The sequence below is a fragment of the Ictalurus furcatus genome, chromosome 5 (assembly GCF_023375685.1).
Source record: "Ictalurus furcatus strain D&B chromosome 5, Billie_1.0, whole genome shotgun sequence".
NCBI lineage: Eukaryota > Metazoa > Chordata > Actinopteri > Siluriformes > Ictaluridae > Ictalurus > Ictalurus furcatus.
In genome coordinates, this window is record NC_071259.1 from 1,209,131 (window position 1) to 1,225,889 (window position 16,759).

The following is a 16,759-nucleotide window of genomic DNA, read 5'->3' on the forward strand; positions in this document are numbered from 1 at the left end:
TCAGTCCAGTTTCCCCAGTGGACTGCCATAGACCTCCCAGAGACAAATTATGGATTGGGTGACTACCCGTGGCAGTTCTTGTCCCACAGTCAAATGTACTTTTCTAGCCTAGCGAACCCCAAACCGGACAAGAGACAGTGGCTTGGGTTCATTGTGTTCCAGTTTTATATCCCGTCCCATGACTGTGCGGAGCATCTGGCCAGTACAGTGCCCTCAATAATATAACTCAATTTGTGGAACTATTCTTGAAGGAGTTTAGGCATCCAGGTCAGAGCAATGACCTGGATCATCTTTTTAGGGGAGTCAGTGTGATGAACAAGCTTGACCTGCCATTCCACACCTATTATGAGTGGATTGACAGGGCAGCCTCCACAGCTCAGCTTCAGGCCCCGGCTGACAGGGCAGTGGTGGAGGCGACTCCGATATGCAAGACCGAGGACTGCGGTAAAGAGGCCCAGCTACAGTGTCCCACATGCAGGAAACTGGGGATCCATGGATCATATTTCTGCTTTTGGGGATGTTTCAAGAGCAGCTGGCATACTCCACAAGAGGGCACTTGCTGAGCTCCAGCCTGAGGTCAATGTGGCAACCTCATCTCCAGAGCTACAGCTTGAGACCCACGAGGTGGTCTCACCTGCTGAGCTCCAGCCGGAGGTCAATGTAGCGACCTCGGCTGCAGAGCTCCAGCTCAAGATCCATGAGGTGGTCTCACCTGCTGAGCTCTAGCTGGAGGTCAACATGCTGACCTCATCTCCAGAGTTCCAACCTGAGGCCCACAAGTTGGTCTCACCCGCAGTGTTCATGTCAGAGGTCAACGTGGCGACCACATCTCCAGAGCGACAGCTTGAGACCCACGAGGTGGTCTCACTTGCTGAGCTCCAGCCTGAGGTCAACATGGCGACTTCATCTCTAGAGCTCCAACCTGGGACCCTCGAAGTGGCCTACCTGCTGAGCTCCAGCTGGAGGTCAATGAAGCGACCTCAGCTCCAGAGCTCCAGCTCAAGATCCACGAGGTGGTCTCACCTGCCAAGTTCCAGCCAGAGGTGAACGTAGCGACCTCGCCTCCAGAGGTCCAGCTCAAATTCCACGAGGTGGTCTCACCTGCAGAGCTCCAGCATGAGACGCACAAAGTGGTTTCATCCCCAGAGTTTTAGCCTGAGACCCACGAGGTTGTCTCATCTCCAGAGCTCCAGCATAAATTCAACTTCCTGCTAAGGGTCAATGAGGTGACCTCCCAAGTGAAGTTCATGTCTGAAGTCGAAGAGGCGACCTCTCAAACCAGTTCCTGTCCGAGGTCGAAGAGGCGATTTCTTAAGTCTGATTTCTGTCCGAGGTCGAAGAGGCGACCTCTCAAGCCAGTTTGATATCAGAGGTTTACAAGATGGCCTCCCAAGACAAGTTCCTGTCCCAGGTTGAAGAGATGGCCTCCCAAGCCAAGTGCATGTCTAAGGTTGACAAGATCGACGATGTGACCTTCAATGCCACGTTCCAGTCTAAAACCGACGTCATGACCAACCAAGTTATCCTCACACCAGAGTCTGTTGATACGACCAACCAAGTTTTCCTTATGCCTGAAACTGACGTCAAGACCAACCAGGTTCTGCTCACGCCTGAAACCGTTGTCACGAGCATCCAGTTTCTGCTCACACCTGAAGCCGATGTCACGAACAACCAAGTTCTGATCATGTCCGACTCTGCTGACATGGACAACCAAGTTCTGCTAACACCCGAGTCTGCTGACAAAGACAGCCAAGTTCTACTCATGCCTGAAGCAAACATCATGACTAACCAAGTTCTCCTCATGTCTGAGACTGATGACATGATCAACTGAGTTCTCCTCATGCCTGAGACTGACAACACAGCCAATCAAGCTCTGGGTACACCTGAATCTGCTGACACAGCCAACCAAGTTCAGCCTGCTAAGTTGATGGAGAACGACGCTCAGACTCTCTGCGTGACTGAGGATACCACACAGCACCACTCACCACTCCCTATACAGCTTAGGATGCCACTCAGCCACCCTGTTCTACTAAGAAAGTTTCTCCACTTCTCGTTGCAGCCAAGAACTCTGGTTTGCTTCCCTAATCTGCCGTGGATGCCACTATGCCAATGTCGTTCAGCCCTCCTGCTCCACTGAGGATGTCGATCCACCCTCCTGCTCTGCTGAGGACATCGCTCTGCATCCGTGCTCCGCTGAGGACATTGCGCCGCCTCCGTGCTCCACTGAGGATGTCACTCTGCCTTCCTGCTCTGCTGAGGATGCTGCTCAGTCTTCCGCTTCAGCTGAAGACAATTTGCCCAAAGGGCCAGGTCCGCCAAGGGAGGGGAGTGTGTTCTGGTGCTCTGTCATGACTTCCCCTTCGAGCAAGCGCTGCAATATTTCACATTTTGGCATATTTGTTGTTTGCCGAGTATGAAGTGGCTTTAGCTTTTGTGGTTCTATTATTGCGTAACTGATTTAGCAGTTGATGGAATAAAAATGGTAAATAACTGGGGCCCCAAGGGATGTGTTAGCCCCAGGCCCCACAAAGACCTCATTAACCCTCATGGTCAGGTAATTTTAAATTTAAACCATAATACTAAGCATTTTTTCATGCTTGGCTCTTTTTTCAGTTTTTCTAATGAACATAAATGATCATTGTAAAAAGTTTACCAGCTTCCTATAAGGGTTCTCATTTGGGACTGATAGGGAAACACCCTGAACACATACTGTAGAATCTATAAAGATTACCCCAGAGAGCTGACAGAAGAATCCCTAAGGATTCTAAAGTTTAGAACTGAGAGTGTGTGTTATTTTATTTATTTTTTTATTAAAGAATGATGACTTTTATAGTGACATTTAATATTGTGTAACATAAACAATACAAGTTCCTGTTATGACTTACATTGTAGCAGCTACATTATAATCAGTTCTTCCCTCACCGGCCTCAGTTTTCTTATTCAGCCTCCATTTTATTATTTATAATAATAATAATAATAATAATAATAATAATAATAATAATCATAATAATCATAATAATAATAATAATACAAATAAAATGCAGCTTGTTAACTGTTCTGTCCTAAAAATGTTAGAAAACTTAAAATTACAGCTTTCACTTCATGAAAAGAGCTGAAACCAGACCAGTAGACTCTTGTATACGCCACTGAAATTTGGACATATTTAGAAATGTACTATCCTGGGGTGGTAAATTTCACCCAGTTATATAACTTTTCGGGTGTATAGTGACTGATCTAACCTTCTGTGCTATGGCCATTTGTTGCCATGGAAGATAATCCTGTCAGGGGATGTTTTCACACCCAAGTGATGATTAACATTTCTCATCTATTTTTCATTCATCTAAAACTGGATTGGTTGCCCTTAAACTTAACTTGACAGCCATTGGGCCACTGTATGCATTGGCTTTCATTTTATCGCTTACACTCAAATTAGCCCATCCCAAAATATTGACAGATATTGGGTCACTGCATTGGCATTCGTTTTATTGGTTAGACTTAAAATCTGGCCCACCCAGGCCCACAGCCTTAGGTTATACACCTTGCTACAGGCTTTCAATTAATATTGTTCATAACATAAATTCTGAGACAATAATTTGGCTTTACATATCTTTATTAAAAGAATGAAACATACAAACTAACAGGAATAGTATGGAATGTCCAAAATATAACAAGATTAAAATATTAAATAATAACAATAATAAAATATCTAAATTAACAATAAAATATGGAAAGTAAAAAAAATAAAAATGTAATGCTAAAAAAGGAAAAAGAAAAAAAAAGGTTTTGAGGAGAATTTACCCTGTAAAGAGGAGAATTCAAGAAGACTACTGATTGGCTATTCGCAGTATTTCAGCCTTTCTATTGTTTTTTGTTGTTGTTGTTGTTCTGTTTTACATTTAGTGAATTAAAAACTGAAATTGGTTTTGATAATATTGGTTTTGATAATATTTCTGTGTGAGACCCCACATCCAGCTACAGAGGTGCCAGATCCATATAAAAAGGTTCCGGAATGCAGGTGTGCTCTATTTTAAAGGTGCCAGATAGACACACACACACACACACACACACACACACACACACACACACACACACACACACAGACCTATGAACAATGAAGAGACCCCAATCCATTTATTGGAAAGTTTTTTGGGGTGGGGGGAGGCCAGGGAACCTGGAGAAAACCCACGCAAACAAGAAGAGAACATGTGAAACTCTGTACAAACAGTAACCTGGGATCGCAGTCAAACTGAGGACTCTGGAGCTGTGAGGACTTCAGCTAAATTGTGTAGTGTAGTGCTGGATAAACTGTTTGATTAAGAAAAAAATTCCTGTGTTATAAGAATAAAAAATCATTCCAGTGTTCTGTGTTGTACGTTCAGATGCAAGGACATCACTTCTTTTTATCAGATGGTGTTTTATTTAAGAGAATAAAAACGATAGAATTGCCAGTGTTATTGAGGTCTAGACTGATAAGATGAGGCATGTCAGCGTAACATACAGGGCAAGGTCAGGAGAAGCGAAACAGGAGTGTGGTGATAGCAGCAAGCATCTAACCCCACTATAAACATTTTTGGGAGGGGCAGAGGTCAATAAATACCACAAGTGATCTCAGATCATCATATTCGGTCTGATCGTGTCTGATTTTGTTCCAGGATGGGCTTTTCTCAAGTTCTTTTTGGAGTTTTTTTGCTTTTTCCAAGCATCATAGCACAGAACACCACCACAGACATGTAAGATCTTAATATATTTTTCAGATTTTCTCAGAGAGCCTTGTAGATTTAATATGAAGAGTTTTATAGTACAACTAATATTTTTGTTAATATTGTATGAATGGAGCAAAATAGAATGATGAAGTGCTCATAACCTAAATAAATAAACTGAGGTTTGTTGAAGAGGCTGATGGAGAATTGGTCAACTCTATCAAATGAAAAATGAAAAAATAAACCCCATAATTACAGCTCTATACAAAGGTTTATCCAAGACTATTCCTTAAGTGAGGAAAATAGGTAAACAATATAAATGTTTACATTTGAGATATTCTGAATTAGTGATGCAGGGATTCAATGAGGCTTAATATACTTAAGTGAGGAATATTTTTTAAAAAAAAATATATATATATATGCATAACGCTGTACATACTTTAATCTGTAAATATTTATCACATCCTTTTTTTTTATTTTTTACTACTGAAGCAGGATTTCTCAACCTTTTTCAACACCATTTGTAATAGCAATTTAAGGTCTCAAAATTCTTCACTCTCCCATCCTCTGTCCCCAATAAAACCCCAACTCTAAGATGGTATTAGTAGAGATATTAGGATATGTAACTGCTGTTGTAGGCTACAAACTTAAATATCACCCATGTGTCACCCTTGTCCAGTGCAAAATAAGCTTTCAGTAATATTATCATATATTATATGCTTATAGAGTGCAGTTGCTGCTACAAACTGTAGAGATGGTAAACATAAGCTAAGTAGGAACTAATAAAACTATTTTCCCTTTTTTTTGCAATAGCTTTTACCTCTTGGCTGTGACCTCCCAGGCTGTAGGGGGCACCACAGAGACGCTATGTATCACGGTGGACCCCTATAAAGAAGTCTCACTGGAAGTGAACCTGGAGCTTAATGGCAACAGAGTGGTACTTCTGAAGGAAAAATCTATTAAACAAGAATACTACCGCTGTATCCCGTTCCAGGTCAGACGCCATCTTAAAACATTTCTCACCTCACAGGCAGGGATTCTTATCTCCAGTGATGAGTCTAAATGTTTCCCATCTTCTAGAGCTGCTGATTTTGATCCTCTAAATATGTTTACATGAGTTCAGGTTTGTTAATTAACAGATGAAGAATCAGAAAAACACCTCTGATTTAAACAATATTCAAGTTGATATTTGATGGAAATGTAATATGCCATATGAATAAACAAGCTATAAATATTGCCAATATTTTTTTTTTTTGCAATGTAAAGCCTGGTTTGCTGTATAATATTTAAAAAAATGGATATAAATAAATAATAGTGTAATGTTTTCTAAAGTTGCTATGCGTTATGATTTTGCCGTTTTGTTATTAACAGGTTCCTGTCGTAAGCGTGGAATCAGTGGCGTCTATTGACATTCAGATAAATGGAGAAAGCACATTCCTGAACAAGACAACAAAGATCCTCATCAAACCTCCGACTTCTCTGATTATCATTCAGACGGATAAACCCATCTACAAACCAGGACAAACTGGTAACACTGTCTACATGGATTTTCACACTTCCTGCCTTCTGTTTTCCTAGGTTCCTGCCCCAGAGCCACCCTTAAATTATTTAACCCTGTTTTAAAACCAAATCAATTTCAGAATGCAACAACATTATAGATATTATCTTTTATTCTCTGTAGTGATGTTCCGCATCGTCTCTCTGGATTCCAATTTCCTCACCTACAATCAGACGGTACGACAACTTTTACCATTTCTCTAAAATACTACAAAATATACAGTAGCAGTTTCAACAAAAATCATATTCATCAACTGTTATATCTGTCTTGCTTTGCTTTGTAAGCATTAACCAAACAATTTTAAATTAAACGTAGCATTAGTTGTGTTTTATAGTTCCTCAATATTAAGTTTAATAAATTAAGGTGAATAAGTTTGTTTTCCTAAAGTATTGAGTAAAAATATCTAAGTCCAAACCTAAGTCTAAGCTACTGCTGAACTTGAAAATCACAGGATTCATCAAATGTATTACTAAAAAATACTCTCATTGTATGTTTAACCTGCTTTTATCTTTTCTTATTGTTTCAGTTTCCGACAATAGAAGTGCAGGTACGGTGATGTGTGAAAGATTCAACACTTATTAACTGGGCACTTTGTGTATTTATGACTTGCTATGTCTTTAAAACAATAATAAGTGCATTTACAGGCTTTTGCATTAGAAATCTTATAACTATTATTCTGATGCTGCTCTCATTATGAGGTTAAAAAAACTGAACATGGTATTCTCATTAATGGAGGCTTTTGAGCTCATGACCTTATATGTGGCACTTTTCTGGACTGAGATCTAAGAGCAGTGTATTTTGTTTTTATTTTATTTCAGGACCCAAATTCGAACCGCATTGGTCAGTGGCAGAACGTGCCCTCGTACGGCAGTTTTGTGGATCTGTCATATCCCTTGAACTCTGAGGCCACACAAGGAATTTATGTCATCACTGTCCGGAGCCAGAAAAATGAAGAGAACACACAATCCTTTGAAGTCAAGGACTACGGTCAGGCTCAGTTTATCTTTATAATTGTCCTTAGAATACCAAATATATCTTATCTTTATTTAATGATTGGTAAGAACAATATTGATGGAAATACCAGTTATTTAGTACTTCTATTTTCTTAATATGTCCTGAATACAATGTTTGTATTACTGTAAGTATGAATTAAAAATGACTTTGATCCAAGTTGATCTAAACCTGTTTCATGAAAATAGTATAATGTTTAATAATGCGTTTTTTGTTTGTTTTTAACCAAAAAAAGAGAGTAAAATATCAGTTTTATCAAATTCAAAAACCACACGGTCTAGCTTCATTTCATTTAAAATCACTAATTCCTAATTATTCTGCAGTGAAAATACATTTCACCGGTGTTTTGCTGTTTTACTTATTAACCAGGTTGCCAGTCATTTCTATATTCAGGGCTCCAAGTTTCATGTATTCCTCGTAATGAAGATTAGGACGGATACAAATGCAGATAAGAATTTATTTAGAGAGAGGCAGGCAGACAAATCCAAACCATGAGACAATAGCATGCTCGAAATAACAGGCAATGGGTCAGCAAACAGGTATAAATGAGGCAAGGCAAGAATCGAGAGTGAGTAACAAGAAACTAGAACAAAAACCATGAATCAATACGAGGAACAAGGTACAACCACTTGGTATGGTGAAAGAAAAAAAAAAGTCTCTTTTATAGCATGGAGTGAGTGTGAGGTTGGTAACAGGTGTTTGTAATTAGAATTCTGGAGATGGTTAATGTGTGTGGGTGGGTGGAGGGGGGGGCTGTAGTCCATGGCGGCCATGTTTGTAGGCCACAGTGCAGGATGGGAAATGTAGTCACTGGTTTGCTGTGATATGCCACCAAGCACCTGGTCAGAAAATCTATGTGGATGAGGTTTACTGTATGGTTGAATAAAATAGAAAGAACAGTGAAACTTTTTATGAATAATACAAATCTTTATAATGTATTATTTCAATTAACAGTCTAAAATATAAAAACATTAATGATGTGAAAGCCAGGAGCGTGTTTGGACGGTCAATTTGGCCTGTGACTGCATTTTTCTAGATAGTACAGTAAATCTGTTATAAAGCTCCATGTAAAACATTTAGGGACATACGACTGGGTTCTAGAAATAATCCTTGTCAAATCTGATGACTGTGTTGAACACAGTAATAGAAGTAAATGAGAATAGAGTAAATTAAATGATCATCTACTAAACAACACAATTCAGATTAGCAGCTGTATTTTAGCACTGCGTTTATTGTCTCTTTTAGTTCTGCCCACGTTTGAAGTGACGGTCCAACTTCCTCCAGTCATAACCATCCTGGACACACAGGCTACGCTGAAAGTGTGTGCTAAGTGAGTGTTCAGTACTCAGTAATGTTCTTTCTCTTAATGTTTTTTTTAACAATACAATTGTAAGATACCCAACATGATGTCCATACTGGACATCTGACTTACAAAATTAGGAAATTATTGGAAGAAATGAACAAAGCTCAAACATTTATGTTGGAAAAGTTATTTTTACTATTGTTTCACTTACATTTTTTTTTCAGAATGTGTCATTTATGTTCTTATACTTTTTTTTTCCATTCTCTGCAGATATACATACGGGAAGCCAGTGAATGGGACAGTGAAGGCCAAAGTCTGTCATAACAGCTACAGCTACTTCTGGTTCCCACTAGAAAGCACAACCCTACCAGACATCTGCAAGGACTATATATTCAAGGTTAATCATCTTACTCTGAAACCAACCGAATATGCTCATAAGTGAAACAATAACGCCTACTCAGATACTCTTCTGAATCAAAACAATTTTGTTAGCAAATTTTTCCAAAGTTAGCTTTTGCATTACCTTCATTATAAACCATTTCATTCACTTTTGGACAGAATTTGGATGTATGTAATACAATGTTAGTTAATGTTACTGATGGTGTTATTATGCTGAAGTTCATGGTTTGTTCAGCTTAAATAATGAACTAAACAGTGCATGCATCAGTATTAAAACTACTATGAAAAGGGATTATTAAATAAGGATGTATTTCTTATTCATTTGTTTTTTTAATCATTTACTATTTATTTTTGCTTTAGACTGACAGGACAGGCTGTGGAGAAATTGTCTTAAATCTGAATGAATATGCTTTAACTGATTCACGCTATGAAGGTGTAATCAACGTTCAGTGTGATGTGGAAGAATATGGCACTGGTAAGATATTCCTAAAATCAAGCCTCTTGTAGTAATGCCTTCAATATACTATTTAAGATTGAAAGTTTATATTATTATTATTATTATTATTATTATTTACATTTAAGGGGGGCATGGTGACTTAGTGGTTAGCGTGCATGCCTCACACCTCCAGGGTTAAGGGTTAGATTCCCTCACTGACCCTATGTGTGCAGAGTTGATGGCAAAAAGATAGTAAAAAGATAAAGCTGGAGTTTAATTTCAATTAATTTAATGCAGTACATAATATCATCAAAAGATTCTGAGACTCTGGAGAAATCTCTGTGCACAAGAAACAAGGGTGAAAATCAATTTTACATGCCTGTGATTTTCGGGCCCTCGGGCGGTACTGCATTAAAAACAGGCCTGATTCTGTAATGGAAATCACGGCATGGGCTCAGAAACACCTCCAGAACTCACTGGCTGTGAACACAGTTCGCCGTGTCATCCACAAACGCTGGTTAAAGCTCTATCATGCAAAGAAGAAGCCATATGTGAACATGAACCAGAAACTCTGCTGTCTTCTCTGGGCCAAAGCTCATTTAAAATGGACCGAGGCAAAGTGGAAAATTTTTCTGTGGTCAGACAAATCCAAATTATAAATTCTTTTTGGTAACCATGGACGCTGCATCCTCCAAACTAAAGAGGACTAAAGAGGAGAGGGACCATCCGACCATTTTTTATCAGCATTCAGTTGAAAAACCACATCTCTGATGGTATGGGGGTGCATTAGTGCCTATAGAATGGGCAGCCTGTGCATCTGGAAAGGCCCCATCAATGCTGAAAGGTATATACAGGTTTTAAAGTAACATATGCTTCCATCCAGATTCCATCTTCAGAGAGAATCTGCCTCTTTAAGATGCTCTTTTTATACACAATCATGTTACTGACCTCTTGACAATTAACCTAATTAGTTACAAAATGTTCCCCCTGCTGTTTCTTTTTAGTCACACTTACTTTTCTAGCCCTTTGTTGCCCTGTCCCAACTTTTTTGAGACGTGTTGCGACCATAAAATTCAAAATTACCTTATTTTTTTCTTAAAATGGTACATTTACTTAGTTTAAACATTTGTTATGTTCCAATTTGAACATATGGGTTTATGAGATTTGTAAATCATTGCATCTGTTTTTATTTATATTTATTTACCGTTTACAGTGGGGTTGTATATACTACAGACACAGTGTGGTCAAGGTTTTGGCTGAGTTTCATTTTACATACAAGAAATCTGTCTGGGGGAAAACAAAAACTTCCAGTGTATTTTGTGCTGACAGAAAGCAGAATGTGAAAAGACTATGGGTTGGGTTATTTAAACATCATTTTAACTCTGTGTTAACCCTGTAGGTGTGACTCTGCCTGCTTCAGCCAGCTCTTTTATATCATCTAATATCGTGACAATTTCATTTGAGAATTCACCAACTGTGTTTAAGCTCGGAATGACGTATGAAGGACAGGTAATTTCATTACTGACCTTTAAAATTAATTGTATGTTTTGTTAATTCGCTTCTTTGTTAAACATTAATAAAGGCACTGATCTAACATGAACAGCCCCTAGCTATCTGTTATTACATAGCAAAGCAAGCAAGTGTGCTAATATTAGGCTAAATATTATATTGTTCCTAAAAATCTAGCCAATTTTGCTTGCTAGTGTAATTAAAACCAGTGTCCAGTTTCAATACCAGTTTATTTAATGTTTGGATAGCTGTTTTACTGTGTAATGCAAACTAGTATTTGACTAAATTAATTATAAACATCCAGCAAATTGTGTTACTTTGTAATTAAATCCCTAACATAAAATAAGTTTCCTAGCCAGATATTTAATATTGTGCAAACTATTGTGTAATTAAAAGCAGTATTTTGGGCTTAGTCAAGGTCTGTGATAAGTTAATTGATTTTTTTGATGTTTTTGTTTCTGATATTGTCCTCTGATGTTCCTGTCCATTTTCTTTAGGTTAAAGTGACCGGCCCAAACGCCAGTCCAATGATAAATAAAGTAGTGTTTCTGACTGTAAGTTTTGCTAATGTTAAAAATTCAGTCCAAAGGCTGGTTACAAATGACAAAGGCATCGCAAACTTTTCCCTCGAAACTCAAGAATGGGGTCTGGAGCAAGTCTCTCTTCAGGTAGGTGGAGTCTTTGTTTTTCTTTTCAGTTTTTTATTTTTATTTTTCAAAAACGAACTCTTACGTGAAATGTGAAAGGCGTCTCCATCCGCTTGTAGATTAAGACTGCAATAGAGATTTATTGTTTATAGACTGTTTTTTAATGGTGCCATAATGATTAGCAGTTGTTTGTTTTTATTCATAAAGCATGGGTGCTTGGTAAGGCGTGGCACATGTCTACTGGGCAGAAAGCGACCACTAATGAAATGAACTGATGAAATGAAACGCTAATAAATTCTGTGAACGCCCTCTTTTTCTGAGGTAATTTCTCTTGCTAGCTTCTAATATGATGTAGTGCCTTCAACTAAATAATTTATAAACAAATGTGATCGGATAGACATCAACACAGGATCTACAACAGACACAGAGTCTGTGAACTATATCTAGGTCCCATAAATTTATACGGAGATATATGATTTATTTATGTTGTTCAGTCCACTGAAATACTTTTCTGGTTCCACATCTAGACAGCGGAGCACCAGCTGATGAGGCCTGATATAACAGCTATAAAGATTTGTTGCCTCACTATCTACTGAATGTATTATGACGAAAGCTTTTTGCAGAATTCAGCAGCACTATGGTTTAAAAATGTGTAATATCTTAGTGTTTTATTTTTCTTCTTTTCTCTATTTATTCTTTTAAACAGGCAGAGTATGAAATGACCAAAAGACCAGTTTTATATGTGGCAAATCAGCTCACACCATACTACCCCACAGCCTACCTCTATCTTCAGCCTTTCTACTCCAAGAGCCTGAGTTTTATTAAATTGAGGAGCAGCTCGATGCCTTTCAGCTGTGATAAAAATGCTGTGATTGAAGCGGAGTACATGATACGTGACGAAACACGCATACGATCGTATATGTCCTTCTTCTACATGGTGCGTTTGGCTTTCACTCTAACATTTATTTATAATCAAGAAACTTTGTAACTCATTGGATTTCCAACATATATTGTATGATGCTTGCCTTTGTTGGAATTTTCACTAACAGAGTTGGAAATGACTGTTTCTGTACTAACTGAACTGAACACTTGTACATGCTTAAATGCTCAATCCTTGTATGTTTTCAGATTTTCATTTAGACCTTCCAAGTAGTTCTAACTTTTAAAAATGATAAAAATGCTTTTTTAACAATTTAATTGTAATTCATGCATTGCAATTTATGCATCTTAATTTTAATGTGTAGGTGATGTCTAGAGGACATTTGGTTCAGCAAGGACGTCTTTTGGTGGCTATACCCTCAGGAAGAGGTTAGTAAACATAACACCATCCATATATTAACTCCGCATGAATTTTTAAACCAATGTAGTTTTGCAAATGTAAGTGCTGGAAAACTTTGTTTTAAAATATCGTAAATTCTAATTGGGATATTTGTTTACTTTTTTCATTTGATTTTGTTGGCACTGTGTGGCTGGCTGTTGCACTTAAACTTTGAATATTTATCTGTTTTGTAGTGGAGATCAGAGGCACACTGTTTCTGTCACTGAGGAACATGCTACAGTTGTCCCCGGTTGCTCAGGTGGTCCTGTACACAATCCTTTCCAGTGGTGAGGCTGTGGCAGACAGCATGAATTTCCCCATTCAGCTGTGTTTGGCTGACAAGGTCAGAACTGAATCCTCGCAGTTTGCAAGCCTTTTGTTGTTGTTGTTGTTGTTGTTGCGTTTTTCGCTACCAAGGGCTATACAATGACCCAATTTCAAATAGATATGTGGATATAAGATTTTTTTCACTAGAGACAGAGCAGTGGCCCTAGTGTGGGGATCTAGTAGAATGTGAAGCTCCTTAAGCTAACAGAGAGTAAGGCCAGCATCCATTCAAAGGAACCTCCATCATATCAGGCACTGAAATCAGGCACTGCCCACAACTCATGACCATAGGTAAGGATACGGAAGTAGATTGACTGGTAAACAGACCACTTTGTCCAAAAACCAACCTTCTGCTTCAACACCATGGACCAGTACAACAATCATAACACTGTTCTGCTGACCCAATCTGTTTGTCAATCTTGTGCTCTGTTTTTCCATCACTCCAAACTACTTAAACCTCTGCCAGATCAACAGTCCTCTCCTCACTTGAAAGGAGATAGGGACCTAGAACTTGAAGGTGCTGATTTTCATCCCACCTCCTTCACACTTAGCAGCCAAAAGTTTGAGAGTGGATCATTGATTAGGTTTAGGATTATGCCAAAAGAACCACAACATCTTCAAATATCTGGAATAGTACTAGCCCCCCATACCAAGTAACTCTCCAGCCTTGGCTGCGTCTTGATGTCCCATCCATGAAAACGATAAACAGGGTTTAAGACAAGATACACTCTTGATGAGGTTCCACACCTACTTTTACAACAAGAATGCAGAAAACAGAAGTCTCACTGTGCTCATACAGAGACGATTCCAGCAGCAAGATACCTTACCTCGGCTCCTGCAATACCTTCCCCATCATTGTCAAGGATCATGATTATAGGCCTTCTCCAAATCCATAAACACCTGTAGAGTGAATTAGCATACGACCATTACCTTTCCCAAAGCTGTGCATGAGTAAAGAGCTGGTCCATGGCTTATGAGGAAACTACATAATTCCTCCTGTATTATAGGTTCAACTATAAGACGGAGTATCCTGCCCAGAACCCTGGCATAGACCTTTCCTCAAAGGCTGAGGAGTGTGATTTCCCTATAATTGGAAAACACCTCATCCAAGTTTTTTTTATAAATAGTGACCACCATCCCAGTTTGCCAGTCCAAGAGCACCAACCCAGATCCCCGTGCAACATTAAAGAGCATATTAAATGCATGACCACAACCTCATCCAGCCTTCAACTCCTTTCAATTCATATCTCACAAAATATCATCTCTAGCCTTGCCACTGAAGAATGAAGGATTCTACCTGCCATTTTAACCTCAGACCAGAGATATCTGGCAATGCCACCTGAAGGGAAAAATGTTCATAGGGTAAGGAGTTCCTCAAAGTGCTAGTCAACTATCATTCAACAATGTCCTAAGTTTTCTTTCAAAGGCCTAGCCCCACTTCTCTACTCCCGATACCTTGGTTAGCACCTTGTGCACATCAGTTTTCAGTTGGCTCTGCACTTGGGTTCTATCTGCCTCTGAACCAGTCACCTATTACACCAATAGTGTCTTGCATGAGTATTCACCTGTCTTGAACTCTTCCACATTTTGTACCGTTACAATCTGGAATTGAAAATGCTTTCATTTGGGAACTTTACTGTCAGATTGCGTGAAAAACATAAGCAAGTTTGAAGTATTGCTACAGATTCTCAATCAGTTTGAGGTCCAGGCTTTGTCTGGACCATGGTAACACATTCAAGTTGAGCAAATGATTTTGAACCACAGTGTAGCTTTAGCAATTTGCTTAAAGTCATTGTCCTGCTGGAGGGTGAACCTCCACCCCAGTCTCAAGATTTCCTTCTAGGATTCCCCAAATGCTAATGAAAGGCATCCTCAAACATTATGTTCCCACCACCATGCTTCACAGTGGGGATGGTGTTCTCAGGTTATTATTTTATAGGGATTCACAGTATTGATATTATTATTAATTAATTATTAATTATTATTATTGTTGTTATTATTGTTATTATTATTAAGATACTGATAAACATTAGATTTTCCATTTAACATAGCAACAAGCCAGCTCTGTGAAGCAGCAGTTTAATAAGTATTAGATTTAGTATTGAACTTGACAATACCTGAATAAAATATTGGTATGTTGGTTTTGATAAATGACAAATTCTTGCATTGACCAGAAGTTTATTTATTTATTTACTTTCTTACTTAATTACATTGTTGTGGTTCTTCAGGTGTCTCTGAATTTCTCACAATCGTCTGAGCTTCCTGGTGCTAAAGTGTCATTGATCCTGAGAGCCACCCCAGGATCACTGTGTTCAGTGAGGGCCATCGATCAGAGTCTGTTATTGCTGCGACCAGAGGAGGAGCTCAACATGGATTCTGTGTGTTTAATCTAACAAAATGTCTTTCAGTTTACTCATTTACATAATAACTTGTTTTCAATAGGTGCAATGTTGTTAATTATAACAATTATTACAATGGCACTCCTTTTGAAGAATTACATCACAGCCGATTATTCCAGGTGTTCAACATGCTGCCTGTGAAGACGTTATCAGGATATCCATACAACATCGATGACGAGTATTCATCCCAATGCTCTGGGAACCCACCCATCAACATATTTGCAAGACTACGGCCAATTTATATACCAACCTACGGAAAAATCGACGTGTACAAAACCTTTAAAGTAAGATATCATTCATTTTTTTTAAAATAAACTTTGGTGTAGGTACTTTATATTTTGTCTGTTGTGATTAGGCATGTAGTGATAATCAGTATTCTACATTATACCACAGTACTGTTGAATTTTGGATACTGATTGGACAGAAAATGTTGATTAATTTTGTATAACAGCAGTTCTGACAGTAGTGCAGCTGCAAATCACAGGTTTATATTAATGCAGTCATTGTAATGTGATATAATTTCTATAGGAACACCTCCTTCACAGGCCATTGGTGGATGCTCCACGTTATCTAAGACTAATGGAAAATGGAATAGAAAGGTGTTGGGAGGGAGGGGTAGGGGTGGGGATGAGGGGGCAGAGTCAGCACCTCTGCTGTACTGACAGTGGAGGATATACATTATTGTATTATTAATTTCAAGAGAGATAAAAAAAAAAGAGAGAGAGGCTGGTGAGGGAATGACTTTTCATAGCTGCTATAATGTAAATGGGAACAGGAACGAACTTGTTTCACAAATGGACCTATAAACAGTATGACATATTTTAATACTTTAAAACTAAATTAAAAACTGTCATTTTTGGCAAATTGCTGTGGTATAAGAGGTAGAAAACACCTGGAGACATGTTGTTATAGGAAAATAATCAACTTCGTGGTGGTAACCGTAATCCTGATTCATAACACCACTCCATCATTAATTAGTTTACAGCATGACATTGAGTGATTTATTCATTACTTATTCAGTAGTATACTGATTTTCATAGTGGATGATTCCAAATATCATTTGCAGTACAATATTATACCCCTTGCAGCACCTTCATGAGAAGGCTTGCGTAGTTAGGGCAGTATTTTTGGGTAGACATAAATTGGAAAAAA

General features: G+C 38.5%; 1 protein-coding gene across 1 annotated transcript in view; it reads left to right on the top strand.

Annotated features, from left to right (window-relative positions):
* The first annotated feature begins 311 nt into the window (after positions 1-311).
* The window catches only part of LOC128607272 (alpha-2-macroglobulin-like protein 1), a 31,977-nt gene continuing 15,529 nt past the window's right edge, over positions 312-16,759 (top strand). Inside the window, exons 1-15 of the mRNA XM_053623946.1 lie at positions 312-444; positions 5,477-5,694; positions 6,072-6,273; positions 6,785-6,805; positions 7,039-7,355; positions 8,472-8,599; positions 8,843-8,969; positions 9,332-9,446; positions 10,795-10,916; positions 11,414-11,584; positions 12,270-12,500; positions 12,808-12,871; positions 13,058-13,224; positions 15,437-15,586; positions 15,727-15,891. Of these exons, the coding sequence (XP_053479921.1) occupies positions 312-444; positions 5,477-5,694; positions 6,072-6,273; positions 6,785-6,805; positions 7,039-7,355; positions 8,472-8,599; positions 8,843-8,969; positions 9,332-9,446; positions 10,795-10,916; positions 11,414-11,584; positions 12,270-12,500; positions 12,808-12,871; positions 13,058-13,224; positions 15,437-15,586; positions 15,727-15,891 (2,331 nt within the window). The remainder of the gene's footprint in view (positions 445-5,476; positions 5,695-6,071; positions 6,274-6,784; positions 6,806-7,038; positions 7,356-8,471; positions 8,600-8,842; positions 8,970-9,331; positions 9,447-10,794; positions 10,917-11,413; positions 11,585-12,269; positions 12,501-12,807; positions 12,872-13,057; positions 13,225-15,436; positions 15,587-15,726; positions 15,892-16,759) is intronic.